This window comes from Elaeis guineensis, chromosome 4 (genome assembly GCF_000442705.2).
Source record: "Elaeis guineensis isolate ETL-2024a chromosome 4, EG11, whole genome shotgun sequence".
In the NCBI taxonomy this organism is placed as follows: Eukaryota; Viridiplantae; Streptophyta; class Magnoliopsida; order Arecales; family Arecaceae; genus Elaeis; species Elaeis guineensis.
In genome coordinates this window covers 125,216,246-125,238,689 of record NC_025996.2, presented here as the reverse complement: position 1 = coordinate 125,238,689, position 22,444 = coordinate 125,216,246, and the positions used below count along the sequence as shown (strand labels likewise).

Genomic DNA, 22,444 nt, shown 5'->3' with positions numbered 1-22,444 from the left:
ACTGTAAAGAGATTATGTGGCTATTAAATTTTTATCCACCCTATGATGCATTGCACTTCCATCGTGAGCATCTCTTTCCCTTCCACTGACAATTAAGATCAAGATAGAGATGTTTAGGAAGAAAAAAGTTTACATAAATGACTTCAAATCTTATGTTATAGTTATTAGCTTTAATAGTTTTAGTATCAACTTCGCTCCTCCCTAATTTGGATAGACTCTTCCATCATGATCTTTGTTTTGTATCTATATTTTTTATATACTACTAATGGGAGAAAGGAAGAAAAAAAATATAAATTAATCAATTAAATAATTAAAAAAGTTAGAAATTAGAAATTATAAATTTTTAAATACATGGAATTTCGAAAACAGAGGCGGTGAGTTTGGTCAATCCCTCCCTCTTCTGGCTTTTATTCATGTTTATAAACCGTTTGCTTCTCTTTTGGTTGAGCGTAATTTATTTTTATTTTTTGATTAATTCAAAATGAAACTGCAGAGGCTTCCTTTTTATAATAATTTTAAGCAGTGTACTTCAATCAGAATGGTTCAAATTATAGGCGTCAAATATCTCGCACCACAAACCAACTCGGATGCCCTCCGGACCCACAGCGTAAGATAGCCGGCACCCCACGGGCGGCCTGGGATTCTTTTGTTCTCCGTCGCTGCCTTATCTTTACTCTAATATCAGCTCTGTCCATCCGCTCCGGGAGACGCTCATAAAACTGTTGCTATATATCACACCGTCCACGGAAGAAGACGAGGAGAGAGAAAGCGAAGGCAAGCGTACAGACGGAGAGGGAGGTGTGAAGGTCAGATGCCGAAATCATCATCACCGTCACCCACCATCACACCCATGAACAAAACCCACCCCCAAACCCTAACCCTAACCCCACCCCCTCCCCCAACCCTAATCCCCAATCCCGCTCCCCAAGACGACGACAACGAGGACGACGACGACGACCTCCTCCACCTCCAATCCTACCCCCAATCCCTCCTTATGGACGAGGAGGATGATCCCGAGCCCAACCTAACCCTCTATCCATCCCAGTCCTCGATCCCTCGCCCTAACCCTAACCGTAACGCTAACCCTAATTCCAACCATTCCCCCTTCTCCTCCCTCCTCTTCCGCGACCCCAACGACGACGGGGAGGAGGAGGCCGCCGACGAGGACGACGACGAGATCGAGGGCAACGACGACCACAAGCCCGGCCTCAACGGCCATACGGTCTCCGTCGCCGACGCTCCCGCCCCCGCCGCCGTCCCTGTTCCCCCGGCCCTTCACATCGACCCGTCCCCCCACATCTCCTCCCAGTTCTACACCTTCAACCGCGACTCCCACGCCCTGATGGTCCGGTGCATCCTGGAGGGCCGCCTCGCGACGCCCGACGAGATCCGCGGTGCCACTCCCGCTCCCGTCCTCAAGTCGTGGCGCTCCGTGTGGAAGGACCGCAACGAAGACACCGCCTACCTCACGGCTTGGAAGCGCATCCAGGACAAGCTCGCCGCCCACCTCGACCTCGCCTCCGGCTCCCTCCCCGCCCTCTTCTTCAAGAACAACCCCAACCAGCGCGTCTCTCATGTCGACCAGTGGCAGGACATCGTCACTGCTGCCCATGCCGACCCAGACCTGCTCCGCCACCTGGGCCTCAAGGAAACCGTCGACCGTATCAAGAAGTCTTGGACTGTCGGTGCCAAGTTCTATGGCATTCCTGAGTCGTTCATCCGGGTCTGTGTCTCCTCCTGTCCTGTCTGCACCTCCGCTTCCTCCACTGTGTCCGCAGGTGGTGCTTCTGCTGCTGCGCGTTCCAAGCGCCGGCGGTTTGAGTACACCGAGTCCTTTGATGTGCCCGCCAAGGATGTGCCCCGCCAGCTCCAGCAGCTCGCGGCCAAGCACAAAGTGGTGCTTTGCATCCGTCAGAAGTACATTCGCTACAAGCCCTTCATGGCCGAGGTGAAGGACTATGCCTGCCACCGAGCTGGGGAGCCATCGTCAGCCTCTGCTTCCTCGAAGAAGGCCAGGGTCTTGAAGAGAGAGCCTTACCAGTCCAAGCGGTGTGGGTGTGGGTTCCGAATCCGGGCCATTGTTCCCATTGCCAACTATAATGAGAAAGAGAAGACCTTTGTATATCAGGAGGAGGGCACTGCTGTTTTTAAACTGTATGCCGTGCACTCTGGGCACGAGCCAGGCCCGCTTGATGGAAATGCTAGGATCATCCACCGGGTGGTTGGGCAAAAGGGGGGTTTTGATCTTGACCCAGTGGACTATGGGGTCAGGGAGGAAGCTGAGACGGAGTCATTTGTTAACCTTATGGGGAAGGACGACTGTGAGAATCCCCACCATATGGTACTGCAGCTGGTCCAAGAGATCAGGGTGGAGGCTGGGTTGCTGGAGGGGAAGATTGCTAAAATGCCACCAGAGATGCTGGGTTCTCTGTCGCACAATCTGTTGGATATTCTTCACAGGCTGAGGACTGTGGCTATAACTCAGCACTCGGAGGAGTCTTTGGTAGTAAGCAATGAGGAGCTTGGGCAGTGGGGTCATGATGGCAACCATCACCTTGACAGCCATGATAGGATATTTGCTAAGGATGCAGAAATGATTGAAGAGGAGGAGAATGATTTTGATTCCACTCTCGGGGCCATTGTTCCATGGGACAGGATGTCAGCAGAGTGCCATGATAGGAAGCTGCTTATGAGGGAGGGCTTGAAGCCTGACAAGTGGATGATGAAGGAGGACTGTGGTGACTTCGACGAGAAGAGCATTCTCAATTGTGGCGAGGATGAGGACTCCAAGCTGATAAAGCCCTTAAGGGATGATGGGACGATTGTGCCGGACCCGAATCTAGTAGGGATGCAGGTGGATGGATTCTATCCTGATACTACCAAGTGGTATGATTCGCCGAGTGGCTTGGATCCGGGTGCAGATTCTGGGGATGGTGGGTTTAGGCATGGAGGAATTGTGTGAGGTAGTGTTTAGGAGTTGCCTGGTTTATCTTCCTTGATGTTGGAAGGAAAGGATCTGTAAATTCTGTACACTAGAGGAAACTTGGGACCCATATCTTCCCTTTATTACGTGGAGATTCCCTGCAGTATCCTGTTGGTTGTTTTATACACAGGTTGCTTTTATCAATTAAACCATGTTTTAGTTGGCTTATTTATGGTGCTTGTGGTCCTGAGCTCCCTGCTACTTGTTTCCATTTTTGCCTACCATTTGCCTTTTCTAGCGCATTCTTAGGTTGATCATAATCATGACTGGTAGTACTTGTATGATTGAGCATTGTTTTCTTGCAGCCACATTGCTATAAGCATGGAATGCTTGTTTCTGTGAATAAGTATGGCAGGTTATCAATTTGTATTTTAAGTTGGTGCTGCCATTAGGTGGCTGGTGCATTATAGCATTTGTAGCAGTACTTTTAGTTGTTTTCTTTGAATAAATATTAGAATGAATGAAGAAGTCTTTTGACCATGTGGTAGTTTGTATTACTCTTCCAGCTATGTAAATGTTGGCAGGTGGTTTAAATGTATGAAATTATGAATCAGTATGGCTATCTCTTTACTTTGTTTTATGAATTGTCGCGGCCACATAATGATTGCCATATCTCCGCATTATCGGAAGCAGTGGTAGTAGTTGCTATAACATGCAATGTTCTTGCGATCTTTTATTTAGTTCTGTTCTCTGCTTATGAGTAGTTCTCACTGAGAAAATTGCTGCTTCCTTTACTAATCAAGCAAGTGGCTTGGTATTTACTATATATGATTTTCCTTTTGCCATTTTTTGTTGCATACTGTTTTACATGATTATTTTATTATAACATTCAATGTTGAAGTGTTTCTTCTTCGTATCAGACGTGCATTTCATTTATTATATATGACTATCTTAGTTATTTTGTCAGATATGCGTCATTGAATTTCGACCACATGATTGCAATATAGTTCCTAACCAACTTAGCTTGATGCCTGCTGTCATGTTGCTCGAGTGTTTTAAGGTCTATCATTGTTTCTTGCTATTTTGTTGCCTTAAAGCATAAAACACATGCCACTCATTGGTCGTTGTTATAATGCACTATGTTGGTAAGAATTTCAAAGTGCGAATTTCATCTATTATGTATTTTGTGATATTTGATCTATGTGCCAGCTCTATTATCACTTTCTTGTGGACATATTCTTTATTTTTCCATGTCTTTTTGAGATAGATCAGTATTCCAAATCATGTAACATGTTGTCTTCTTGTGACCATCTAATTAATATTTGATTTCTTTGTTGTTTTAACTTCTCAACCTATATACCTGGGAACCTTCTTTGGTTAGAAAACAACCTTACATTGCATAAATTCATTCAGCACCCAAGAACCTCCCACCTCAGTAATCTTATGACTTCTAGCCACTCATCTTGGACCCAGTTTCTCCCAAATTTGCTGTGCGTACAAATTAACATTCTTGCCTTTACCATTTTCATATTATTTGCAAAGCTGCTCTTTACTGCCAACATTTTCATCTCTATCGAATCTTCAACTTAGGATGTAATTGTTGAAGAGGTGGAGACCAACTTTGTGGGCATTCTTGCAGCATTGTGCCATGGATAGAAGTGGTGGTAGAGTGCTCAAAAAGAAAAATTCTACAAAGCAGCCTGCAAGTTTGATGATGGTACTATGACTGGTAATTTGGATGAGAAGAGCATTCCTCTGATGGACTCTTTGCCCATAAGACATGATGAACAATAGTCACAGAACTGAATTTGGTCAAGTGAGTGTGGTCTTAATGATTGTTTTTTAATTATTTTTCCTTGGATGTTTGTTGAAATTGCTTTAACCTTTAACCATGAATTTGTATACTTTCACATTTTTGTAGTACTAATTACTTAGTTTTGTTCTTGTAGCTGCATGGGCATGCAGTAAATTTGTGATTGCTGGTACTAATATGCCAGGTATTTCACCATATGGACTTGGGACTTTTCCGGTTACAGAGGCAATGAGAGTAGTATTGATATGATATAAAAGATGAAGATATATCTTCATTTCATTGTAAGGTGCTGTTTTAAAGCTCTCTTTGGTGTCTGTCTTTTATAGTGTCTTCATAACAATAATTTAGTGGTTATTTTGCTAAGACAACTGACTAGTTCTTTGTGGTTTTTGTATTGGATTTTGTTAAAACTGTGAATTATGAAGAAGGCTCGTTTGGAATAGGTCTTGAATTGGTTTGAGCTGACACAAACCAGTAGAACCACCTAGTTCTGCTCAGTTTAGTGTGTTTTGGGCAGTTTGGACAGTTTGTTGCCTTGTAACCTTTTGACCTCATGCACCACATTGTAAAACAAAAGGCACTCACATATGTGGCCTGCATACTACATATTAATCTACATGGTCCCTTGACTGACAGCATACTGGAGTCACCATTTATAGAACAATGATATATATGTCTACTCCACTATTTACTTGACAACTAAATATTTTTCTTTGGTTGAATTCTCTACTAGAGATCTTATACCATTTCGATGTCTATCAGTTAATGGCATGAGTTTTGATCATTGAATAAGAGTCAGACCATGATTAATATATTTGGCCATGTCTTAGTAATGCTGATCGGGCATTTATACTTTGAAACCATGTTTCTTCTTGATTGACTTGTGAGGCAGCAGTTCTCCTCCCCTTTCTTTTGCTTCTTGGATGGTTTGGTGCTTCTAGCACTGACGGTTGATAAAATCCTACAATTGGTGACATTCTGGAAGTGCAGGTGGGTTTCCCTCTGTATGAGTGGAGTTTGTGCAACCGAACAAAAGGGTTGCATCTTAGGAACATGGTTACGTGGAAGACAAGGTTTCAGATTTCAGTCTTGGCTCTGGGATCTGGCCATGGATTGGGTGAGTATGGTAGCAGAATTGTACTGTGCTGACACTTGGAATGGTCTTTTGTCCCTTCTTGCTCTCTTTCTACTGACTCTCTTTTCTATATGAAGCAAATGGTGTAAACAAAGAGGCTCAGACAACTCCTTTTTGACGTCGTGCTTGGTATTGGTGGTAGCAGTCCATCATGGTCACCTTTCTGGTTCATAGGTGTTGGTACCAACAGGGCCGACTTTGTTTGTCATGTGCTGGGGTTGTGGACTTATTCTCAAGACATCTCACCATTCTGATCCTGGATGGACCAATACATACCGTGAATTGAATCCTTGATTGAAGCCTATGTACTTAACCTATATATCATGCATTGTTCTGTTAAGATACGTCAGTTATGTACAACTAGTCTTAATATCGGCGATGCTGAAGTGTAAATTTTATGGTTATGTTCTTTACATCCTATACTTTAGTGTTCTTGAGTAGCCATTCTAATTATTAATGTACCATTCTTTTTACATATTTGAAATATTAACAATGTCAAACCTAACTTGTTATTACGCATTAACTTTCTGACAATGGATCATTTGTTTTAAATTCCTTGTAATAAGGGTTGCATTTTACCCATAATACCCTTGATTATATAAATATTATTATATATAGTAATTCTTTTACTCTATATTATATTTATATAATATAATATATAAAAATGTTTAATATTAATATAGATCATATATGTTATTATTATATTACAATATTATATATTATAATATATTATATATAATATAATACATCTTAGATATATTATTATATATGATAATCATATAATATAATATATTATAATATTATATAACAATTATATTATATATATTACAATAATGTAATATAGTAGAATAATAATATAATATAATATAATATTAGTATGTTATATTATAATCATAGCATATTATTATATGACTATGAAACACCAGTACGCCTATTGCAGGCCTGTACCAGCATCCAGTACATTTTCGGTGCGGCAAAATACATCATGGTAGCCTGTATTCAATGCAACGTCGTGGTAGCCAGTATTAATACCTGAAAATCTTTATTTATAGCCTGTTTTAAATGCATTGTTATCAATACATTTCGTATGTCCCACATTTAATCCAACCCATTAATTGCAAGTGTTCGTTTTTTATGATGATACTTATAAATTTAGTTGAGATTTGAGAACTTAATTTTATTAATATTTTAATATTATATATATGATTCAATTTTTTATATATTTTTATTAATATTAGAATATTATATATATTCAAATGTTAATAAAAATATAAAATATCTAGCCATACCTGTATCATTGTTTTTTCAATTTTTGCTGTATCGGCATATCTGTACTACAAAATATCCGTACCGCATACCGGTATCCATGCTTCTTAATTATATGATAATATTATTATATAACATTATTTTAGATTTTGTTATATCTTGCATTAAATAATATCATATTATATATTTTATATTATATCATATCATATTATATTATGTATACTATAGTATATAATAATATAATATAAAGAATATATATTGTAATAAATTATATATAATATAATATAATATTTTTGTAAATTGTGTGAGATTATACAATACTATAGGGTTAGGGATATGTTAGGAACAAAATTAAAAAAAAAAAAATTATTTTTTTGGTTGATAGGAAAATTATCTATCTATCTCTTAGGTGGCTAAGATTTTACCCCCATTTCATGGATAAATGCTACCCATGAGAAAATAACTTACCCATCTAGAGAAGCATAAGAATATGGGTAAGTTGACTAGCTTTCCCATGATATTTATCCGCCAAAGAACGGGCCCTAAGTGCTAGTGTTCCCGTTAATGAGCTTTTCATGTGTAATAACTCATTCGTCTTGATATCTTGGTAATGATGCAGACCATATATTCTTTGGATGATGATTCTTTTTTGTAGCTGCTGATGTTTTGAATGGTAAAAATTCTCCAAATACTAAATTTTGTCATTTGCTTTCTTGTTTATGTATTGTGGGACATATATGGATTGTATTTCTTGAATCTTTTGGAATCTATTGTTTCTGACCTTGGACTGTTGGTTTATCAATCAAAGTAGGATCAGCTCATAAATATACTACAGTGAATGCTTGAATTTTCTAATCTAGATTATGGGCTATCTTCTATAGACAATATATATTTTCACATTGATATTTGTAGTTATATTTCATTTTCCAGCATTTTTTTTGTGTAGCTGAATTTTGTGATTTCATATAGATGTTGAATAAACATGAATGTATTCTTATCGGATTCTATTAAGTTTTTCATGGTGGCCAGGCAGACCTAGCAGGTAGGGTCCCTTGACTGCCTAAATGGACTGCCTCATGCTTAGGCAGTCCATTTCAGAAAAGGGAAAAGAAAGGCCATGAAGGTCACAAAATATCGTTGCTGATCTTTTTTTTTTTAAAAAAAAATATCAAACTATGCATGTAAATAACCAAATATACCATTATAGCATGATAGGAGCTAATATTGATCAAAACAGGAAAGCTTTTCATCGCATACCAATCTGCCAAGTCAACAATAATAATGACCAGTCATAGCAAAGGTGAGTTATTATAAGCTAATGTGTTAAACAATTTAACAAGCTAGAAATGCATGGTAACAACTTATTACAAGCAGCAACAATTGCAAAATCCAGAAGGATGAGAAGAATTAAAAGAGAGAAAAACAGAAAGAAAAATAAACAAAATTTCAACATGGGGGGACAAAAGAAACAACAGAGAACAAAAATAGAAACAATGAATAAATAAAAGTAAAAAAAAAAAAAACAGAGAGGATGGAGATGAAGATTAGAAGAAAAGGATCTCTCAAAAGAGAAGGGGATGAAGAAAGAAGAAGAGAAGAGAAAAATGATCATTTGAGAGAGAAGGTAAAAAGAAGAATAAGAGGAGAAGAAAAGAGGAAGGAACAGAAAAAGGGAAGCAGATGGAGTAAAAAGAAAAAGAAGAAAATGTATGTGCAGACACAAAACAAACACTCTCGGATCCTTTAGGCAGTCAGGCAACTGCTGGTGGGTTACTCGAAATGATCATGTGACTTACGTTATTTCTACTCCAAGTTATTTATATTAAGCTTATTTCAGTCACAATAGTAAAGATACAATAAGGAATGAAGTACAAATAATAAACAAACAGGAATACACATTTGTGTGGATAAATAGGATCTTGTCCTTCACTGCCAAGGCAGCCAGGCCTCTTTAGGTGCTTATGCAGACTATCTTGGCGCTGATTTTGACATCACTGGACATTTTGTGATATTTTTTATGCTTGTGCTGGCTTCTTATTTTTAATAGAATATTAGTATGTGAGATTGAAGCCTGAGAGATTAAGAACAAATTATTGATTCAGCCTGCTATTGCAATTATAAATATGTTGGGCCCAACAAAAAGAGCCAGTCATGCAATGTATGCGGTGTGGAAGCCATGCTTTGTGCTGCAATCTGTTATGCAGCTGGTACACAGAAATTCAAAGCTGAAGGCATTTTTCAGGTAAGATGATCAATGAATTTTCAGGGTTGCGATATTCTCTCTCTCTTTCTCTCTCTCTCTCTCTCTCTCTATATATATATATATATATATATATATATTTCTCTCCCTCTCAATATGTGGCTATCATGGGAGGTATTTAGGAATTTAACTGCATTTAAATGGTTGTGTGCATAGCAGCTTCCCATCTTTGATAGAGTAGCAATGTTTTGTCATGTTAGATGCATCTAGTTCTAAATTCTGGCTAGTAACTTTAGCTTTTCAGCTACCAAAAAAAAAAAAAAAAAAACATAATCTAGGTTCAATTATCAGATAGCCCTGAAACATATTCAACATTTGCTTTCTGTGTGTTCATTTATTGAAAGTTGCTACTTAGTATGAGTCCTCATTTATCAATATTGCTTTATACGGATCTAGAGGGTAAACTATGCCGTATATGTGAAGCATGGTCTTTGGTGACCTACCTGATGGACCTGAGGGTCAATTTTATTCAATCTAATATCGAGATGAGAAACAATACAAACATATATTTTTCTTCAAGGACGAGATCTATGATATGATGCAAAAGAGAATAAGAGCTGAGATCTAAAAGTCAATAAACTAAACTATTTGACCAGGCAAATTTATTTATGAGATATTTAATTAAATATCTGGTTGTTCCAGAAGATTCCAAGTATAGATGCTGTTCCATCTTTTGATGGTTTCCTCTGGACATCTAGGAAGCCCCTCCATAGCCAAAACATGTGCATCTGGGATCTCTAGCCACATCATAATTTCTGCTGCATGTAATCTGGGTTGCACCAGAGGGCTATTGCAGTAGAATGGGAAAGCAGGAAGCAAAGGTTTGATATTTCTATCAGGTTTTTTTAGTAGGTGATTGAATGAATGTGGAATATCATGCATTTACTGCAAATCATGGGAAAAGTTGGGTACCGTAAAATTGCTATATGAGTCTTGTTTGGTGTTACCTGTTTATCAGATGTATATATTTTGTGTTATGGTGTTCTAAGGGCATTATCTTGTTAATATTAGGAGTCTGGTTGATGGAAGGCTGTAATTAGATAATCTGGTAGTCTCGTTAGTGTTTCTCTGTGCACCATTTGAGTTGACACCATATTGGTGTGTTGGAGCTTGCTCCTAAATAAAGGAGTTTAAGTAGGGGCCAGTGTTGCAAAATGAATCTGTTGGTGGCCAACTATTACAAGTGGAGACCCACTTATGCGTGAGATGAGGCATCCATGAGCTGGCCAACTATTACAGGTGGTTGGGCTGGTGGCTGCATCTTGTGGCAGGCCAGAGTTCCTCTAGTTGGTTGACTCATGAGTCTCTCTCCTTTTAACTGTGGGCCTCATGTTTTTTCCCTTTGCTTTCCTCCTGTCTCTCTCTCCCCCAGTATACTCTGGAAATAATAGGAGGAATCTCTAGTCTTAAAATCCAACTTTAAAAAGAAGAGAGGAAATTTTAGGCTTAAAAAGAAGCAATGCTGTTATAGTTTTGATCATATTTCTCCCTTCCCCCCCTCTTTGGGGATTTATCTCGAGATCAGGCTGTTGGTTTGCCACTTGGTTGTTGATTATACATTTAGTGCAGAATGAAAGTGGAAAAAGTAGAAAGTTGTTAAAACTACTGGTTTACTTTACACAATTTTTAAAAAATCTATTTTGGAATCAATTATTCTAGAGTAGGTATTAGAGTCCAAACTTCTGCAGCCACAAATACTTAATCAACTTCAGATGAAGTTGATCAAGATGAAAGGCTATAAAGATATAAAGATATGGTGGATGTTCAATTGGATAGTTGGAGATTTACAACAATAAATGACCACCAAGTGGATGGATGGCTTGGAGATGCATAAGGACCCGTCGAGAAGAGCTAGTGATTTGATGAGTTGTGTGAGGCAAAGAAAGTAAATCAGGAATGGATGGCTTTGTTATCAATGCGAATGAGATGCATAAATATTGTTTCTTGGAATCCTCTTATCTTCATCAATTATTGAAGAAAACATGGACTCACAATCCCCTGTTAGATGACAAATATCTTTTACTCTTCCCTTACAATGTTCGAGACAGATGCATCTGGTTTCTAAATTTGTGGAAAACATGTTGATGCTCAAGTGACAGCATCTTGCTGTCTCCAGAGAAATGAGTCATAGATTGCTGGTTCTTCTGTCCAAATGCAGCAATATATGTGAAGGTGTGCCATGAATGGCATATTAGTGAGGCCAATTAGGGGGAGCACTATTGGGGAGATTTAAGCAATCGTGGAGGGAAAAATAATGGGTTTGAAGTATAGAGATAGCAAACTGTTTGCCTTGGGAATTCGGCATACTAACTATGAGTTTGAAAATCCTGTTTCTACTAACTATTCTTGTAATGCCGAGGAGGTAGCATGGGTCCTCAAGCCCCTTGTTGGGCATTAAGATCCCCTGCTGCAACTGGAGGTTTCAGACTTCTATGGAGAATATACCTTGAAGTATTTCTGAATGGACTTCGGAGCATGGAAGAGTTCTTCATCGGTCATCGATTATTGAAGGATGGAAGGTGTGATATGCCACAACAAAATTAAAGCGAGTTGTAAAGTCATAACCCATCATATACTGAGAGAGGTACTTGTTCATTTATGTGTAAGACTAGAATATAAACCTTCATGTTTATGTATTAAGTGCTGTTTGGCACTATATTAGATGAAATATCTTGGACTTCTGCTTTTTAGCAATAATTAGGTAGAATCACATTTATGAACCCTTAAGTTATGAGAAATGCTTAAGCATATTAAATATGCAATTTTGACCCAAGCCTAAAAAATTGAAAATTGTAATAAAGTTGGTGATCAACTTTTTATTCTCCTGGAAGTTGAATATTTTTAAAAGTATTCTTATTACACTCAAATATGAGGCAATTTCTTACTTGCATGCAATATCTTAAGATATTTGGTTGAATAATATTTCATGTATACAAGTTTTCTATATCAATCTCCTGTCTCTTGTAGTCTGTCTGCTGAAGTGAATTTCCTGCATGCTGGGTCAGTAAGTTGGACTCTATTTAGGCCTGCTAAGTAGGTTGACCAACCAATCTTGCCTATAAATAGAGGCAAGATGGGGAAGCCAGCTGGGAAAGGAAGGGTTGCTAAGCTAGAGAGAGGAGCAAATTTGTCATTTTCAAGCATCCGCATATAGATACTCTAAACGTAAGGGTCTTCTCCAAAATTTTTAATTGCTTTGTAGGTCAGTCTTCTATGCTTTTCGGATTTGAGATTCTTAAATTTCCTTTCCATTTTAACGTCTTACCACATTCAAATTTGTCATCTGAAATTCTAATATCCACCACTCTTCTGAGTTTTGACAATATATGGTTTCCTTTGAAACCAATCTGTCCATGTGTTTAGGAATTAGGTTTTATTTGTGCTTTTAAAACTTGTAGTCAATATCAAGTGTGCGTGCTACTTCAAAGTTCTACATCTCATGGTCATTTTTAACGATTGTCTTCTCTATAATAGATATCTGTTTTTGAAGTTCTGAAATTTTATATTTAATAATCAAAAACTTAACTGTCTTGTATGGGAATCTACACATGAGTTGCTTCCACATTATTTCAGTTTTCTATTTGAAAATCATGGGATCATGTGAGTTTTTGAATTGCTGTTTTAAAAATGCCTGACTTGAAATCATATCTTTATCAGGGTGTTCTAAAAATCGGTCCTGAAATGAATATTTTATAAAATGTTTAGTGGACCCATAGTTAGGTAGTGTTTAGTGGCTTCATTTGAATTATTGATTAGATGTATGTGGACTTCTGACTAGGTGGTATATATGGCCACATTTGAGTTATTAATGAGGATATACTTCGACCCTTGGCCGGGTGGTTGAATGGGTGCCCTCATTTGCATCATGAACTAGGATAATGAGTGACCTCATCCAAATTTATTAATGAGGGTGTAGAAGGCCTTAGTTGCATTAGCAATGAGGATACGAGTGAACCTTACATCAGAAAATGTGAAATTATATGAAATATCTTAGCTTCTCTAGAATAAAAAAAAATCTTTGTCATTTTTATCATGCTTTCTTCTTTATTAGAGAATTTCAAATGTTTTTTATTGAGATTTTTGAATTGTTTCTGATAACTTTCACTTGAACTTTAAGACAAGTATATAACTTATGATCTTGCATTCACTCTTTCAAGGAGGCTAAGATTATGTACTTTGGTCCTTCCATAATATGTTGTTCTTTATTGAAAATTTTGACTTTGTTTTAGTGAACCCATACTTGAAAAGTCATTTGTTTTTCACTAGAAACTTAAATTTTTTTCACTGTGGTAGTATTTACTTGCTAAGCTGTGTAGCTCAATTCATCTATTATACAAATGTCTTCCGATTACCTGGTGTGGGATATAGGGGACCTTTTCCATGAAGGAGGACATCATGTTTTGAAGTTGTTGGGCCCAGTAATTTTTGAATCAGCATCGGAGAAATAGTCGTTTGCATCTTGTTTGTATTTTTGAATTATGGCTTTATGTGAATTAAGATATATTCACAATTTTGTAATAGAATTCTATTTAAGGTCCATGGTTTTAAATGTAGCTTTGCTTATGTTTCATCCAATTATATGGTTTCTTTAAGAATGGTGCAATATTATTGTTACTTTTGATAGATTAGATTGTCCCACAATGGGTAAATCTCGGGGTATAACAAGCAAACATGTGGTGCAGTTGGGTTCAAGAAGTGAGGTGGGGAAATGGTGGAGGTGCAGTGGTCATCTAGGATGAGGTGAAACCTCTCTTGAAAGGAAGATTTCCCCATGGACTACCAAAGGATCTCGATTGTCAAGTTCTATTGGCTTCCTCAGAAGGGAGTAATGAACAAATGGAGAAATTCTTTAAATTGTCATCATGAACCAGAGTTATGAAGTTGAAGAAGTGTTAGAACAAAGTATAAAGCAGGGCTTAGGACTATGCTTCAAGATTCAGGATGATATATCTAATTTCAGTACTCAGAAGATAGAGGAGGCAACTTGCAGATCAAAGAGAAGCTGAGGACAAAAGTTTAAAATTTGCTGATCTATTCTATGGTTCTTTGTGGCACCAGTTAAATTGATAGGACAGCGGACTAAATCTTTAAAAGACAGGTCTTAGACAAACATGTTGGCATGTTTAAATGTGGAGAGATGGTACACACTGGCAGTGATTATTCTACTTTCTTTCTAGGGGAATGCAAGGACAATGAAAGTGAGGAAGAACAAAATAACATTATACTTGAAGAAGGAGATGGCATAGGTGACACTGACACCGAAGGTGAAGCTCTTTTTATTCAAAGCTCTAATAATGGCCAGCAGGTGGACCTTAGCCCCTCTTTTGCTCATCAGAGAGAGAGAGCAATTATGGATGCAGTTCTACCTCTTATACAGAGCTCTAAGCTTGTTGTCATGGGATTCACTACAACATAAAAGTTGACGAGAGTTCCTTTAAGTTAGGCTGGAACAACTTTGTTCGGTGGGGAACTGTGGTGAGATTATAGTATAAACATGTCAGCTGTTGGATTCTTTGTTGGTGATATCCCTGACCAGTGAGTTGGGTTTGAGGTTTATAAATTAATATTTGAATTTTCATCTGAAACTTTAAATCCAAAACAAAAAGGTTTTAGTTTCAGGTAAGACTAGTTTAAATCACAGGTTGGTTTCAGAGTTTCAGTCCAGTTTATAAACATCTAACGACAGACACCTTAGTGATTCAGAAATTAATCAAAATCTGATCCTCAGCCTCCATACTGCTTAGGCCAACAGGCAGGAACCCGCCTACAAATTTTCTATCCTTTGATTTGTTCTGTTTTGACCAAACATGCCATGACATGGTCATACTTGCTAAATATGTCTGATGTACTCCCAGTCCAATGGGGATCACATTTTAGGATATTAAAACCAAAAATTATATGAATTTGATGTTTAGTATCCTGAATTACGGTTTGGGACCATTAAGGATCGACTTAGAAGCTATAGAGATCAGAAGAATATTCTGAGATTTCATGGATATGGGGTTGTTAACAGTGAGTTTTAGCTGAAGCTCTTTTGACATGGTACTGGAATTTGAAGGGTATATATTGGTCTGTGCATAGTTCTTTCATATATCTGATATAACGAGTCTGAAGGTTTTCTTTTAATTTAAATCAGGTTCAGAAATGGGCCAGATTTTCTAATTAGCTATTGGATCACCTAAGATTATTCATAAGGCTTTAAAAGCTTCAGTTCAATAATTTAAATGAACAGATTTGGAATTCATACGAGCTGTTTAAATGTGTTCAACTTGATTTGGAGTTTGGCTATGATTTTCCAACCCAAGCCTCAAATCTGCTTTCATGTTTATACAGGATTTGTATGGTTGGGTTAGTTGTTCTAGAAATATGTGCTAGGTTTTGGGCGGTGTCATGGATAATCAGAGTTGGTTTGAAACTGGTCAGTGCATGGGGTGATATACACTTTTGAATATATCAAGTTGGTATATAGTTAGGAAGCCAAAAGTTGATACAATGATGTAATGACGATAGCATTCTCATCCATAGCAGAGGTTGGGATTAACTCTGACGGGTGGCATGCTACATTTTTTCTTAAAGAAAATCTTTCACATCCTAATAGTCCAGTTATAAACCATTTTTTGTAATTGTTGGTGGTTTTTTTTTCTTTTTCGTTTTAGGCTGTAAGCACCGTAGAATTGCTCAGTTTTAATACAATCCACCCTGAGTAACATTAATACTACAAAAACAATGGTAATGTGCTAATGAGATTAGTGTTTAGCCAAAAAGGTTGAGAACTTGAGATTAACTTGATAACGTTAGATCTAGCCCAATGGTACCTTGTTTTAGTTATAAAAGTGGCACAACCACTTGAACTACATGTATCAATGGTAATTAGTGTATCATAGTCATACGTATGATTGTAAGCAAAGTTTGCTATCTCAATATCGGACCTCATACAGGTAATGTCTATTATAATGCTAGTTCATCATACGATATAAGATGATGAGACGTATCAAGTGTCAATACCAAGATCTACAAAACCAGAATCGGGACCCTCGGATCGAATCGGCACGAACCAACACAAAAGAAAAGGAAAAAGAGAATTTGGGAGGAGGAAAAAAGAGAGAGGGGACGGAGAGGGAGAAGGAGGGAGGGACGGAGAGGGAGAAGGAGGAGGCGCCTGTGGTGGCCACAGGTAGGTTATGGGCGCACTTAGAGGGTTATTGAGGCATCTGCTTTCTCTATCAAATCTCGATCGAGGGAGAGAGATAGAGAGAGGGGAGGGAAAGAAAAAGAGGGAGAGGCTGCCATCGGAGAGGTCGTTGGACAGCGCAATTGCAGCTTGCAGTGCTGCGGATGTGAAATAAGAGTGATCATCCTTATTTTACGCTATTTTTTTTAAAAAATTTCAATCATAATGAAGCCGACATATCCATTGCTGGCTTCATTTTTTCTTCAATTTTTTAAAAAAATTTCTGAAACAGTAAAGCCAGCAATGGATTTGCCGGTTTCACTATTCATCATTGTTTTTTACAAAATTCGATGAATTGATTAGGGGCAGTCATCCTTGTTCCATGGCCATGGCTCCATCTGCTTATTTTCTACCGTCCAGGGCCATGGTGGCCACCTGACGCCCTTCGATGGTCTCTCCGTTGACTACATCTCCCTTCAGTACCGTCTCTCTTCCTCTCTCTCTATCTCTTTCGATTAAATGCCTTATTTGGTGACACCGAGCTATGGAGGCCTCCGTGGTTTTTCAGTGGTCTCGACGGGCCATCGCCGGCCTCCAGCGGTTGCGTCTCTCTCTCTCTCTTTCTTTTTTTTTTTTTGTCTCATGTTTCGATTTGCTGTCAATATGGCTCGAAACGTCTTGAACCATCTGATTGGGGACGGTTCGATGAATATTGATCGATACGGTATGAGACTGCATATTGGTTCGGCACCGACATGATATGGTACCGATTGGTATAGCAAATCCTCGTTGCAACTTGCTAGTGAGTTGGATAAAGTCTATTCTAGCTTGACCAAGGTCAGATCCAAACTATCTATGGGCCTAAAGTTTGGACATGAATTCTAGTCATCACTTGATGGGTTTGGATCGGGTTAGCTCTCCTCTCATGTCCAATCCAATCCACAGGGTCCACAGCTTAATTCTTTTCAAGACAGCATTAAACTTTTTCTTGTTTTTTTCCTTCTGTCACGACAAATCATCCATACTTGACCTTAGTTCACTGGAAATCAGTCGGGTTTGGGTATGGGAAAGTGGGTCTTTAAAAAAATAGTAAGAAAATGGTCGGGAAGCAAAGTGCAGATACAAGTTTCCAAGGAGATCCGGGAAGTGAATGTGCCATCCCAAACAGAAGATCGCAGCTACTGAATTCTTGACCCAATTTGTGGTCAAGCCTTAATATGGTTTCATCTCGCTCGTGGGACTTATGCTGAAGTTGGGTCGAAGGTAACATACGTGTCATATCAGGATTGTTTTAAATTGTTTTCATCTTTTTATTTTTAGTTGTCTTAAGCAAACTATATTAATTGGTTTCTTGCAGTACCTTTGGGGCTGGACTCGTTGGTTTAAATGGAAGGCCCCAATGCAGCAAGCACATGCAATGCTCAGACGATTTTCTGGTTTTGGAAGTAAATAGTGCTGTTAAGAAAAGTTAATTCTCAACCGCTTGGTAACTTGTTTGATCACTATTTTTTTCATGTCGAAATCTATTCAAAATTTTGTCAAAAACCTTTCGCAATCCAGTAACTTGCTGGAAGCAAGCATGCTAGACTTCGAGGCTTTCCAATTATATGCAGAGATATCTATTACCATCTATTTCCCATATCCAGAGCAACAAAACTGTGCCATTTTTTGTCAAAAAAAGAATACGATATATTTTTAAAGTGTTCATTTTCTTTGAAATTTTATATCTTTATTGTTAGGATTTTTTTAATTAGTGCTTTTGTTGACATTACATAATTTATTTGGAACCTTAAAATGACAAGATTTCTTCTATATCAGAGTAGCTAAATTTTGTATCCATTTGTATTTTATTTATTTTGTTTTCTATGATTTAATATTACTTTTTATTCTCCCCACATTGTAGGAGTTGTTTTACTTCAGACAACTGATGTTGATTACGATGATTTAAAAAAAAATATAAAAGCTGATTCTCAGCATATGTACCATGCTCAAATAGGAATTATTGCGGTAACCTAAGGGCGGCTGTGATGAAACCTTAGTTTCGGTGCAAGTGTGCTGGGATGGAGTTTGTTGAGATAGATCCTTGTCACTTAGCCGATCTTATAAAGTCATTTGGAGGCTGACCTCACGAGGAGGTCAACGTCATCACAAGGAGGCCGACCTCGTGAAGTCATCCGGAGGCCGATCTCACAAGAAGGCCGACATCATCATGAGGAGGCCGACCTCACCAGGAGGCCAATCTCACGAAGTCATGCGGAGACCGACCTTACGAAGTCATCCGAAGATTGATCTCACGAGGAGGCCAATATCATCACAAGGAGGTGAATCTCATGAAGTCATCCGGAGGCCGACCTCACCAGGAGGCCGACATCATCACGAGGAGGCTGACCTCACGAGGAGTTATCTGGAGGCCTGATCTCACGATTATCACAAGGAGGCGAATCTCACGAAGTCATCCAGAGGCCGACCTCACGAGGAGGCTGACATCATCACGAGGAGGCCGACCTCACGAGGAGTCATCTGGAGGCCAACCTCATGAGGAGGCCGACATCATCATGAGGAGGCTGACCTCACAAGGAGGCTAACCTCACGAAGTCATCTGAAGGCTAACCTCATGAAGTCATCTAGAGGCTAACCTCACAAGGAAGCCGACCTCATAAGGAGGCCAATCTCACGAGATCATCCGAAGGCTGACCTCACGAGGAGGCCGATATCATCACAAGAAGACTATCCTCACGAAGTCATTCGAAGGCCAACTTCATTTAGAGATCGAGGCCGACTTCATCAGGAGGCTAAGACCGACCTCATCAGAAGTCATTCAGAGGCCGACTTCATCAGGAGGCTGAGGCTGACATCATTAGAAGCTATTCGGAGGTCGAGTTCATTAGGAGACCGAGTTCATTAGGAGACCGAGGCTGACTTTATCAGAAGATTGAGGCCCACCTCATCAGAAGTCATCCAGAGGCCGACTTTATCAAGAGGTTGAGGCCGACCATATCAGAAGTTATCCAGAGGCCGACTTCATTGGGAGGTCGAGACCGACTTCATCAGGAGGCCGAGATCGACCTCATCAGAAGTCATCCGAAGGTTGACTTCATTAAGAGGTTGAGGCTGACCTCATCAGAAGCCATCCGAGGTCGACTTTATCGGAAGGCCAAGACTGACTTCATCAGGAGGCCGAGGTCGACCTCATCAGAAATCATCTAGAGGCCAATTTTATTAGGAGACTGAGGCCGACCTCATCAGAAGTCATTCAGAGGTCGACTTCATCGAAAGGCTGAGATTGACTTCATCAAGAGGTCGAGGCCAATCTCATCAGAAGTCATCCGGAGGTCAACTTTATCGGGAGGCCGAGACCGACTTCATCGGGAGGCTGAGGTCGACCTCATCAGAAGTCATCAGAAGGTCAACTTCTTTCTCGATGCGTTATCGACTATCCAAACTGATAATTGGATTGCACCACTCAATGGGCTCCTTCAACCGACTTCCTAATATGGATGTCAGCCGAATGGTCGAATGACAGGCATGGTCGTCATGCCATCTTGACAGGCTACATCAGGTCACATCGCTCAGACGTCATATCTTGGTTGACTGGTTGTATGTCATAATAGGATGTTATGAGGCCATTAATTATGCCGCATGCGTGATAAGGCCCACCGTCATAGCCACCTACACGCCAAGCAGAAGGCATGCCCGCTGTTAGAGCTAGACACCCACACGACGTCATATGGATGATAGGACATGGTTGACATGATCACCTATCCTCTCACCATCCACTTTGCTCCCTTTATAAATAGAAATAAGCAAAGATCCTTCCAGGTATGTTGGCCAACACAATGCCAAAACTCTACTGCTATTTCCATTATATTGAGTCACCTCGCTGACTTGAGTATTGAAGGGTTCTCGTCGGAGCCACCTCTGGTGGAACTTCTTTTGCAGGTCTCTCTCTTCCAGCACCGAGTGGAGACCACCACCACCGTTCATCGGTAACTCCTCGCTCTCACCTTTAGCCATGATTGTGTGCACCTTCTCTGACGACGGCACACCATCTCTCGGCATCTCGTTGGCCCACTTTCAGGCGTAGCACCTAGTCGGCTCTAGGCCGACTATCCCAATTGGAGAAAGGCTGCAACAATTTGGTGCGCCATATAGGGGGGGCAATTGAGCAGAAAAAAAAAATTTCTCTCTTAAAAACTTCTATGGCCAAGACAAGCACAAAATGCCTCCACAAGCTCTGCTCAATGCTCATTGCGGTGTGGCGCACCTCCGACGACTCATGGAGAGCCGAGTGCTTCATGACTACCGATTATAGTAGACCACCAGCAGTTCGTTGCTCTCATGTAGCAGGTGAAAAGTCTGATGGAGGTGTCTATGGTCTCCAGCAGCAGCAGCATTGGTCGGAGGAGATCGCACTGCATAATGTCCCTTCCCGACATGGTCGTCGGACTTGATCTCCAACCCACTGTTCGACTCAACGCTCCTGTTGGATAAGTTCTCGATCCGCCCAATGATCACTACATCCTGACTCTCAGTGCGCTCCACATACCGGCTCCGATGATTGCTAGTCTCCTTCTCCTCGACGAGCTCCATGAGAAGGCCAACTTCACAAGGAGGCCGACGTGGACTTCATCTAGAGGCCGACTTCATCTGGAGGCCGATCTCATCAAGTCATCCAAAATTTTGGACTTCGTCCAGAAGTCGAGGAGAAAATCTGAGGAAAAACTCTGACAAGACTGGCAAATCCGAGGAGGAAATCTGAGAAAATCCACCTCACTTGGAGGTCCCTACAAAATGGCTAAGCACGGAGACTCTGAAAGATAGACGACTCAAAAAATCTATAAAATAACCATTCCCTCATCGGCTAGTATCCAACGAAGCGGTAGTCGGCTGACACCCGATTGATAAAGTCGAGGTGGGTCCGTCAACCATGAGTGCACCCCCAAAGGGGCCGCATTACTGGGTTAAACACGGATGGGTTCATCGACCATAAGAGTGCTTGCTAGGGCTCAAGGGCCACAGCGCCAGATTGCTTACGAGGCCTAGGTGAAACAAAGCCATGAAACACATGCGGCCTGCGCCCACATTGGTGGCTATGGCTCCACATACGGCAGGCCCATGTTGTCAAAGCGGACAATTTCTCATACAGGAACGAAATCGCATGTGGTTCATCCCATCCATTTTCTAAGCCACCATGACAAAACCCTAAGGCCCCCATTGTGGTGAGACACTATTCACTCTACGCATGGCTAATCCCCTGTGAGCATAGCCAGAGGGGACAATTCCTCCTTAACGAGGTGCTTTTTTCCAAAGGGCAAAGCTGTGCGGCCCCACGTTGGTAATGCTGTTTGCATTTATGCATGGCTAAACCTCATGCAGCACCAAAGCAAACAATACCTCTACCTTGGGAAGGAGTCAGATCCAACCTCATGAGGTCGGGATTAATCCGACCCCGACCTCTGGTGGTCATCAAGGTCTCCCTCCAAACGATGAATCAACGATTCGGAAAGCTCCTCCAAACGATGACTATGTTCCAATTCAACGGAACAACCTACAGCAAAAATCTATGATTACGACTTCAATCCGACCAAATTTGTCTGCAAAAATCGATTACATGACTTAGAAAATTTTTCTCAAGTTTATATATTCGGTTATCCTCTACTCGATTTGCAACTTCCTAATCGACTACTTTACTTAGCCTTGCCAACTTCACTATTTAGTTATTTTTGCAGAAAGACAAGCAAGCGGAGAAGGAAAGCATGCAAACAAATAAGTTATAAAGGAGAATAAGTCAGGAAAAGCGACTCGGATCAAAGCAATGCTGAACTCCCTTCGCTCGATTAAAGCTACGTAATCAGACTCGAGAGTTGAGAGGTAAG

General features: G+C 39.9%; 1 protein-coding gene across 1 annotated transcript; it reads left to right on the top strand.

Annotated features, from left to right (window-relative positions):
* Positions 1-668: 668 nt before the first annotated feature.
* Positions 669-3,151, top strand: LOC105042464 (uncharacterized). The gene has a single exon (XM_010919694.4). The coding sequence runs from the start codon at positions 812-814 to the stop codon at positions 2,960-2,962; it is 2,151 nt and encodes a 716-aa protein (XP_010917996.2). The 5' UTR covers positions 669-811; the 3' UTR covers positions 2,963-3,151.
* Positions 3,152-22,444: the final 19,293 nt, after the last annotated feature.